Source organism: Oryzias melastigma, linkage group LG13 (genome assembly GCF_002922805.2).
Source record: "Oryzias melastigma strain HK-1 linkage group LG13, ASM292280v2, whole genome shotgun sequence".
Taxonomy (NCBI): domain Eukaryota; kingdom Metazoa; phylum Chordata; class Actinopteri; order Beloniformes; family Adrianichthyidae; genus Oryzias; species Oryzias melastigma.
Window position 1 is genome coordinate 5123761 of NC_050524.1, and position 10974 is coordinate 5134734.

The 10974-nt window shown below is 35.6% G+C and overlaps 1 protein-coding gene across 1 annotated transcript; it reads left to right on the forward strand.

The window, feature by feature from the left end:
- The first annotated feature begins 846 nt into the window (after positions 1–846).
- On the forward strand, positions 847–10707 carry LOC112149949 (pannexin-1). Its single transcript, XM_024277962.2, has 8 exons — positions 847–1025; positions 2742–2939; positions 3012–3127; positions 4568–4752; positions 7450–7728; positions 7796–8018; positions 9129–9360; positions 10298–10707. Exons 2-8 carry the CDS (start codon positions 2759–2761, stop codon positions 10375–10377), a joined length of 1296 nt encoding a protein of 431 aa, XP_024133730.1. The 5' UTR covers positions 847–1025; positions 2742–2758; the 3' UTR covers positions 10378–10707.
- The last annotated feature ends 267 nt before the right edge of the window (positions 10708–10974 follow it).

The window sequence follows — 10974 nt, forward strand, 5'->3', positions numbered from 1 at the left end:
CTTCCTAATTATTAATAGTCAATGGTTATAACTCTGTTTTAATTTGAAAGTATTCAGATTTTTTGGTTTCCGTTCTCTGGTTTCTTGCCGGGATTGTTTTAAAATGGTGCTGCGTTTAAGGACGGCAGGAAATACGAGAAAGACAAACAATCGCTTGGAAAAAAAAATACTTTCGTAATTTCGTCAATTTTTTTCAGTCAAGTAGTATTTTTACTTTTTTAAGTTAATAAATACAGCTATTGCTTAAACACGTTTTTTGGTTAATGAGTGCAGAGAGTTTTTTCTCTCTTTCCTTTTTTAAATAATACTTAAAGTCAGCATAAATCATACAAAACTCCTAACCCTGATGATGCTTAAACTCCAATAATCAATATGATGAAGCTATCGGGAAGAAGCTTGAAGAATATTATACAGGAATTGTGATGATTGATCAAATGCAATAATCACATTTAAATTATTTTCACTAAAAATAAAAATAAATAATTAAAGCCTTATTTTGATCAATTAAATTGACAGATTAAGTTTTGACTCAAACCCAAACATAATGTTTGCTTGTTTTGCTTTAAAAACTCACAATTCCATTATTGAAATGGTGGCTTTGCTTAAAATGTAGTTGAGAAAACTTTTTTTTCCAAATATATATATATATATATATATATCTTTTTAAATAAACTTAAATATATCTATTTTTTCTTTTCAAGAAGATATCTGATTTCTGTCCAATCTAAGACGTCCACTATTCCTTGAGTTTGTCTCGCACACTTTCTAATGTTCTGCTGAAGTTGTAAATTCCAAGCTCTAATTGCTGTCACGAACGCATTTCGTATTCTGAGCGGAAGTAGATTTTGTTATACAGGAAGGGGCGTGGCTTAGAGCGAGTGTTTTCCAAAGTTGTTGTGCTCCGGCGGTGCGGTGTCTGCGCTCGTGTCGTTGAGCTGCCGTCCTTAAAATAACTTATTGCTGGAGCAGCCGTCTCTTTGTATCACAGCCATGGACATTTAAGTGATTATTTACACAAACGGCAGGTACGTCCCGCCTCGACTTTCGTTTTTATATCCGACTTTTATGACTTGCTCTATTAACCGACCTGTAGCGTTTCTCCGCTGTTTTAGGGTTACCTTTTGTTGTGAATCTGATGCTAAAGTCAAAACTTACACGTTTAAAGGTGATTTCTTCTTATAAAATATATTTTATTATTATTATTGGCTTGATGCTTCAGTGGAACAGATAATGTTCATGTTGCAGTAATGACTCCTTAAAAATCCTTAAGTTATTTAGCAGAAGCGACGATTAAGCTAACCTGATTAGGATGGCTTTATGTAAAAACGTGTTTTTTATTCTAATTTCCAACTTAAAAGTGTTGTATTTGACAGATTATATTTTAACAATTTATAAAAGTAATAGGCCTGTGTTTAAAAAAATCTGTCATTCATACTGATTTACAAATTTATATGTCATTTACAGCATTTATTGTATTTTTTTTGCCTTAAATTTGTTCTTATTGTCTTAAATGTTGGCTTTAATTTAAAAGAAACAGTAAATTTTTCAATAAAATAATTGGTTTTGCAAAACTGTTCTTCTTACTAAGCAAAACTGACTTTGAGGGAAATAAAAAAAAAGAAAAATCAATATTTTATTAAATTAGATCATTCATAAATTGAGTTAAATTGGGTTAGCTTTTAAAAAACACAGTGAATGTTTACTTATATGGAGTATACAACCCTGGAGACATTTTAGACTTCTCTGATCACAACTAAGAGAATCATTTCTGCATTTTTTTAAACTATAAACTTTCTGCAGGTTGTATTTTTTTCTTCAAGTTTCTTATTCATGGGGAAATAGATCATTTGATTTGTCTTTAAGGTCTTAATGCTGCAAATGTGGTTAATTTTTCATTTATTTTTATGTTTTTTTTATTTTTATTTCTAAGCTTTTCTATTTATCTTGTGCAGTTTTAAACTCCAAACACCAAATGTGAATTTAGTGTTATGGATCCGGCTAAAAAAGCTGAGTGTTCATGTTTTTAATAAGGAACTCCTCACTTTGTGATGATCATCCAGATCCTCCTCCAGCATCCTCATCGCCATGGGAACAGATCTCTTCCTGCAGGCTTCATTATAGTCTTTACTTCTCACAGCAGTTGCAGCTTGTTAACCTGGATCACTTTACAATTCTAACTCAGAATACTCTCATCAAAAAGAATTGTTTTTATTTTTATTTTTGAGATGGCAGTTAATGGATTGGTAAAACTAGAACTGCACGCTACTGATCATTTTCTAGATGGATTCATTTTTGCAAGAATCTTGTTTTTTTATTGTTCCATTTGATGTAAAATTGCCAAATTTATTGAACTTTCAAACTGAAATTCTTTTGGTGTTTAAACTAAGCAAAGGTGGGCCCGTATCTATGAAATGATTACTGGTAAAATTAAAACATAATGAGCTGTTTTCCACTTTAGAAAAACACAAATAGTGTTAGAAAAAAATTCAGATCTTGTGGTATTAAAAATGTAGCCAAAACTATTATATTTTAGGTTTTTATTCCACTTTTGTTTCTCCCTAAAAGCAAATTTGAGCTTCTAGTTCATACATTTATTCATAATCATCCCCTTTAACACAATTTAAAAAAAATAAAAATTTGATGTACATTACAAGCTTTACAAAATAAAAAGGTAATTTAATAAATTGGTGAATAATCTCATAAAGAGTAAAATTTCAGAGGAAATCTTCTTGTGTCTGCAGTTAAAGTCTGTGGAAAGATGGCCATCGCTCACGTGGCGACGGAATACGTGTTCACCGACTTTCTGCTGAAGGAGCCGAGCAAGACTCAGTACCGCAGCATCCGCACCGAGCTGGCCGTGGACAAGATGGTGACCTGCGTGGTGGTGGGGCTGCCGCTGCTCTTCATCTCCCTGGCCTTCGCTCAGGAGGTCTCCGTGGGTGAGTGGAAGCACTTTCACCGTCATCACACGAGCTTTTCGTGTTGACTCGTTCTGCCTCTTTTCCTCTCAGGAACTCAGATCAGCTGCTTCTCTCCGACGAACTTCTCCTGGAGGCAGGCGGCTTACGTCGACTCCTTCTGCTGGGCTGCCGTTCACACACACACTCTACCTCTGTGGCTGCACAAGGTACACAAAAACAACAAAAAATGTGATGCAACAATTTGGGCGAGTGGTTACATACGAGTTTCATGTATGTAGTAAGACGGCTTTGAAATTTAGAGCCTGTGCTGCTCGTCTTATGACAGACACAAACGTCCCCACAGCTGAAGTTTCCTCTTGAGTATTATTTAATTAAAAGTCATTTTCCAGTCATGACTGCAGTATTTCCTAACCGTGAGGGTGTGGTGATCTTAGGATTTTGTAAGCACAGGTATTTTACATTTGTGCAGACCGGTTTTTAAATAGTTGGAATGTTCTTTCAAGAACTAATAATCAAAACTGTTTCTTTTGTAATAGCTCGATTTAATTTGTTCAACGTTGAGAGTTTTACTGTTAAAAAGATTCAGCTGTTCTTTCTTCTAGCCGGATTCAAACCTGTGAAACACCAGACTTGAGGCAGTTCCATAAACAAGAATGTTTCACATGAATAACCTTCAGAAATCAGTTTACACATTTGCATGTTCAGAATGAATCAAACATCTTCACATTCACTAATCGTTGCTCCATGAAGCTGAGTGGCAGCAACATTTGTCATTCAAATGTTCTCTGCTAAAAATCCACCCAGGAACCAGTTTCTGTCTTCTATCAGCTTCAGACTCCAGATTTCATTTCTAAATGATAGTTAAAGAAGTCCAGACTGCTTTAGAACGATGATTTGAACCAGATTTCCATTTGAAAAGTAACAATTTCAAATTTTCTCCTCAAATAATTGATAATTCTTCTTTAAATTTCTTAGTGTTGCACTTTTTGTGTACAAAGACAATTTAAAGTGTTTTACATTAAATATGAAAAGAAATATTTAAAAGAAAAATTAAGGAAGTGATCATTAAAATTAAGAGAAGAACAGAATTTAAAGTAATGTCACAGTTTGGATGTAAACTTCTGGATAAAAACTAATCAACTCCAGATAAGAACCGGTGGCTCTTTAACCTGTTTCAGCTGATCTAAGACTTTCTAGGAGTTTGTTCTGTGAAGCATAGAAGCTGAATGCAGCTTCGTCCTGTTTAGCTTTGACTCTAGGGACCGGACAGGTCTGGCTGGTAAAAACTGGGTCAGGAGGTCAACAGTAGCTGGGATAGGCTCCAGCAACCCCATGAGTAGGAAAAATGTTCAGCAGGTTCTGAAGATGGATGGATGAAATACCTTAATTCATTTAAATACTTGGAAAAACTTTAACTTAGTCATTAATATAAAATGTAAACAGTTCCCTGTTATGACAAATAGAATGACTGAGTAATAGCTGTTTATTGCTCTATAGAAGTCTCTCGGATTTTGGCTCCTTGGAGCCGGCGAGTACTTCCTGTTTAGAACGCTAGAGGAAGGAGTCCAGTTCTCATTTACAGTCACTCTCTTAGCTCTCACCTGAAGACTTTTCTCCTCCATAAAAAAGAAAGTGTTTGTTTTCAGTTCTTTCCCTACATCCTGCTGCTGGTGGCGATGCTGATGTACACCCCGGCGCTGTTCTGGAGGTTTTTCGCGGTCCCCCTCCTGCAGTCAGACCTGGGCTTCATCATGGAGGAGCTGGACAGGAGTTATAACCGAGCGGTCACTCTGGCCAAACGCGTGGCAGCGCTCCAGCTCACCTCAGACAGGTACGGCGTCTCCGCATCTCCTCTGACACTCGGCTGCTCCTCAAAAAACTTTGAATAAAATCAAACCAAATTCAGAAAAGGAGAATATTTCTGAATTATTAGTTTTTTTTCTCATCGGCGGTAATCCAAACAAAGTATTTCTGCTTATTATGAGGTTATAAACTGGTTGCATATTATTTCTCAGCTGGTAGAAAAACGCATAAAATTTGAAAATATCTTAAAAAATCATGAATATTTGATGTGCATTTAAAAGAAGTATCTAATTGGTAGAATTGATGAATAAAAAGAAGCAGGAAGAAGAAAACTTAAGTTTACCACCTTTTCTTTCCTTTATTTATCCAGAAAAGACAATGTAAAAAAACAACACAATTTACCTTAAGAGATTGAACATAATGTGTCAAAAATCAGAACTACAAATAGATAGATAGATATATAGGTACTTTTATAATCCTGAGGGAGAAAAATCGAATAAAACAAGTAATTAACATTCAAAAATGTAATCATAAATTAAAAGAAAATTTAAAAAGTCACTTGAAAATATGTATATTTCCAAGATATAATTACAAATATAAGAATATTTGTACAAATATAAATTGATTTCTATTATTTATGAGCATTTTACACATTACCTTCATATGTTTTAAGTGTAATAAACTATTTTTAAGGCTATTTAAATGTTGTATTTTAGTTTTTAGGTATTTTTTAAAATTCTTCAGCTGTTAAACTGATAGAGTGGACTTTTTTATTTTATTTTCTTGAGGTTTTGACAAAGATTCTGTTTTGACATTAGCAGATAAATGTTCATTTTCTGTTTAAAAATGCAAACATTTTTATTATATCTGTAGGTTAGTAACATGTGGTTTTATCAGTCCAAATGAAGTCTGTTTAAAAGTTCCTCAAACTATTTTTTTGGATTCAGCGTGTTGCACAAACACCTTTCCACACGTAGAAGTTGAACCTGCTGCCAAAGTGCTATAATTACTCGTGGAAACTCCCTAAAATTCTCCGCGTCCAGATGGAATCCCGTTTCAGAATAAGTACTCAACCAAAAACGAACGTGTTTCTCCTGACTGGAGAGTTTCTGCATGTGGCTCCGTCCATTAGCATGGAAGTTAAAGCCGATAATTTCATTTCTCTTCGCTTGGCTGATTTTCAGCTGTGTGGAAATCAGAATAGCAGAACAAACAACCCGGACAACTTCAACTTTTATTTAATTAAAGCTTTCAAACAGAAACAAAAAATAAATAAGCTTTACATTACAAAATAGTATCTTAAAAATATCTAAAATAAAAGATTTACATAGTGGTAGTTAACCCTTTAACACATCTTTGACCTACTGTAACTTTTCAACCATTTGCGCCGCTTTTCTCCTTCAGAATCTGCTGGAATTATTGTGATAATGGTTGAAAAGTTACAATAAATCAAAGAACATAAACACTGGAGCTCTGTTGTTAAAGGGTTAAGGTTAAACGTTGCTCATTATTTGCTGTATAAATAGGTGCAGACATATTTTACTTCATAACAGCTTCATGAGTTCTTTTATCTGCACGGAAACCGCCGACTCGCCCGTCTTGTCTGGTCTTGACAGCTCTGCAGGGTTATGTTTGAACTGAATAAAATACTTTGAACCTCCAAATACACTTTAGATCAGAGGTGTCAAACTCAGTCGCCCAAGAGGCCAAAATCCAAAACACACCTTAGGTCGCAGGGTGAACAGGATACATTTTTATTGAACACTCTAAAACTACATTTTTAAACTTTAAAACTGCAACCTTTTCACATAATTATTAACTAGATATATAGCATTACCTGCAATGATGTTAGTGTGAATGCTGTAAGCTGAATTTGGCCACTGAAGAAGCTAGTGGTGATAGCTGAAGATGCTGAAATTGATAGGTATAAAAAATGCTGAAGCTGATGATAGCCTGCTAAAATGTTAGCTGGAGGCCAAATTAGCCATAAAAAAACTTAGGTTAGCCAAAACAGCTAGCATGTAGCTGAAATATTAGCTAAACTCTAAAATGGTCTAAAAAACTGAAAAAAGTCTAAATTTGCCAAAACAGCTAGCTTGTAGCTGAAATATTAGCTTAACTCCAAATTAGCCTAAACAAACTGAAAAAGCCTAAGTTAGCCAAAACAGCTAGCTTGTAGCTGAAATATTAGCTTAACTCCAAAACAGCCTTAAAAACTTAAAAAAGCCTAAATTAGACAAAACAGCTAGCTGAAATTTTAACTAAACGCAAAAACAGCCAATTAGCATTTAGCTGAAATATTAGCTAAGCTCCTGAATAGCCTAAAAAAAAAGAAATAGCTTAAATTAGCTAAAATAGCTAAACTTCAAATAAGCCCTTAAATCTTGCCGCAAAAAAAAAATAGTTAAAAAGGCTAGCATAATCTCAATTTTTAAAACTTTAAAACCGTAACTTTTTAACATTACTATGAATATAAACAGGCAGGAATATTATTCCAGAATAAATCAACTTAAGCCTTAAATAACTTTGAATATTTTACTCTCCATAAAAATATATTTTTTTAAAATTATACAAATTAGAAATAAGTACAAGATAACATCAGACTATTAATAACAATAAAATACAAGGATCTGGAGTTCTCCCCAGTACCCATAATGCACTGCTAGGATGTAGAATCAAGGAGAAAGATATATTTTATCAATAACGCTCCTGGTTCTGTGCTCAGCGACCCCACCGAGGGCTGCTTCAACTACCCGCTGGTGGAGAAGTTCCTGATGACTAAGCGCTTCTCGCGGCGGCTGCTGTTCTACTACCTGCTGTGCCGCGGCCTGACGCTGGTCACCCTGGTGTGCGCCTGCATCTACCTGGGTTACTACTGCAGCCTGGCCTCCATCAAGGACGACTTCAACTGCACGCTGCGCGTGGGGCTCCTGGAGTCCGACCCCACCGTTCCTGAAAAGGTCCAGTGCAAACTCATCGCCGTGGGCGTCTTCTCTGTGCTAAGGTACGTTCTGCCGTTCCTTTGATGACCTCCACGTCAAGCTGCAGCGGCTCGCTGTGTCTCCTTTCAGCCTGGTCAACCTGGTGGTGTTCGCGGCGCTGATGCCAGTGGTGATTTTCGCCGGGCTCCGCCCACTCCTCTTCCAGAAGCATGCTCAGTTCCTGGAAACCTACCAGTCCCTCCCCACGGTGAGCGTGCTGCCCGCCCCCAGCGGACAGTGTGACGACCTCTCCATGTACCTGCTCTTCCTGGAGGAGAACCTCAGCGAGTTGAAGTCCTACAAGTACATTAAGGTCAGCTATATCAGGGATCCCCAAACTACGGCCCCCGGGCCGAGTCCGGCCCTCCACCGCATTTGGCCCGGCCCCCCAATCTGTTTTGACTAAATTTGATATTTTTCCAGTTTTTAGGCTAAATTGTCATTTAGCTAATATTTTAGCTACATGCTAGCTGTTTTGGGTAATTTAGTTTTTTAGCTAATTTTGAGTTTAGCTAATAATTTAGCTTTATGCTATCTGTTTTGGCTAAATTAGACATTTTTCCTTTTTTAGGTTAATTTAGCATTTAGCTAATATTTCAGCCACATGCTAGCTGTTTTGGTTAATTTAGGCTTTTTCAGTTTTTTAGGCTAATTGGAGTATAGCTAATATTTTAGCTTTATGCTAGCTGTTTTGGCTAATTCAAGCTTTTTTGTTTGTTTTTTTAAGCTAATTTGGAGTTTAGCTAATAATGTAGCTTTATGCTAGATGCTTTGGCTAAATTAGACATTTTTTCAGTTTTTTAGGCTAATTTGTCATTTAGCTAATATTTCAGCTACATGCTAGCTGTTTTGAGTAATTTAGTTTTTTTTAGCTAATTTTGAGTTTAGCTAATAATTTAGCTTTATGCTAGCTGTTTTGGCTAATTTAGGCTTTTTTAGACTATTTTGAAGTGTAGCTAATATTTCAGCCTCATGCTAGCTGTTTTGGCTAGTTTAGAATTTTTTAGGATAATTTGGCACATTGCTAATATTTTAGCTAGCTATCAGCTTAAGCGTTTTCAGCTATCAACTTCAGTGTTTTTAGCTATCAATTTAAGCGTCTTTTCAGCTATTACTCCATCGCTGGTAATGCTATATAACTATTGTAAATGTTTTTGTATTATTATTTCTGTGAGGATTATAGAAAGAAATTATTTCTGGAAAACCATAAATCTTTATGGTTAGGTTTGTTACCCTTTTTCTGTTAGCCTACAAACCGGGCCCCCCATCAGAGAAGAGAACAGTTATGTGGCCCTCACAAGACAAAGTTTTTGGACCCCTGATCTATGCTATCAGAACGTCTCCAAACAGAAGCTGTTTGAGCCGTTTAGGTGCAACGTTTGCTGCTCCTGTTCCTCCGTCCTCCTCGCCGTGTGTCCTGCAGGTGCTGGAGATGTTGAAGAAACGTGGAGACTGCTCCGGGGAAAGCTTCGACACCATGGGGCTGCTGCAGACACTCTGCACCGTTAAGATGGACCAGATGGACGGGAAGAAAAGCAAAACCACCGCCGAGAAACTGGATGAAACCAAACCAAACTCGGCTGATGGAGCAGCACAAGATGACAAAATCCTCAAGACTCCAAATCCAAACTCCCTAGACGAAACGGAGATGAAAGGTCAGTGCGCTTCATCCTAATCTGAGGACTCTCTAGAGTTTTATGGATCATTTTCTGATAAGATAATGTGGAGGTTCAGGTACAAACGATATTTTCTGTTTCATTTTCTTTTTTAAAAAAAGTCAATTTAATTATTTGTAGATTATTTTAATGTTTTAAATTAATTCTGAATAAAAAATATGCTGTTTTTTTCTGTTAAACAGGAAAAAAATGTATAAATAAAAGACCTGAAAAACATTTTAGCTTAATTTAAAAGAAAAATAAATTACTCCAATGTGTAAAAAATTACAAAAATATTAATTAAAGACAATTGAAAACACAAATTAAAGCTTAAATTCACAGAGTTAAATGTTTTTTGTATACTTTGAACCTTTTAAAGTCCCTCTTTTATCTTTTATTAAATGTATTTTCCAAATTCTCTTGAATCAAAACCTTTACTTTGAAACTTCACTTGTAAAGAAATTCAATTATTTCTAAAGAAAAGTTTGTTTAATTTCCCATTACATTGATTTATTTATTGTTTTAGTGCCATTTTTCAGAATAATAAAGTGTATTTGTGTATTTTAAGTTGTATTTATTTACATCAAGAAAAAGAAAACAAAAAAACGTAACTTTTGCTAATTAATTTAAATTAATTTTAATTTTTAATAAATACAATTATCCTGTAATTGTGAAGTTTAGTCTTTCTGACCAGAAATAATTTATTTTGGGTCAAAAACGTTTATTTTAAAATTTAATTTTCATAAAAGTATATCTTTGATTGAAATTCCTACTTATTTAGTCAAATAAATATTTTAATCAATTCAAATCCATCTTTATTTATATACTATCTTTCATACAAAAAATTAATTAAAAAAAGCTAAATTAATTAAATATTCAGATTTAAATGAATTGCCTCCAGATAACTGAAAACCGATGAGATGCTTTTACTTTTTAGAGCTCAGCCCGCTGCTGGTGAAGGAAGTGACGGACAGCGGAGCAGGAGAGGGCGGGACTCTGCGGCAGCGAGCCATGTGATTGGCCGCCGTGAAGCTGCACGAAATCTTGAAATAAAATCATGGCGATGGTTAAAGAATTTCAAAGATGCTTTTGATGAGATCAGAGCTTCAAGGAGGAGAAACAAAAGACCTGTGTGGGAATGTTTACACAGTAGTTAGGGCTCTTTTATAATCTATTTTCAAGGAGGAGACAATCTCACCGTAGTTTTTCATGAAACTGGACTCCAAAGTGGACGAGCTGCTCCACCTCACACTCCTTTAGACTGATGGTGTCCAACCTCTCAGTGGTGCTTTACACAGATGCTGATGAAACTCAGCCCCACTCTTCACAGCCATCTGAACACCTTCAGAGTAAAAGCACCAGCTTTGATGCTGCAAAGCTCCTCTGTAATTAAAGCACTGACAGAAAAGAGTTCTCTTTATTTGTGTTTTTGCTTTGTTTTGCATGCAGTTTTTCGTTTCTGACGTCTTTATGGGAGACTTTTTCTGACACGTCCTGACATATTTCATATTATTGTGAAGGGCTCATCATGGGACAGGAAACCGTGCCTTAATCAAACGGCGAAGGTTTGATTCTGAAAATGTGGATTGTTTCTCGTAGACCTGCTGAATGTTC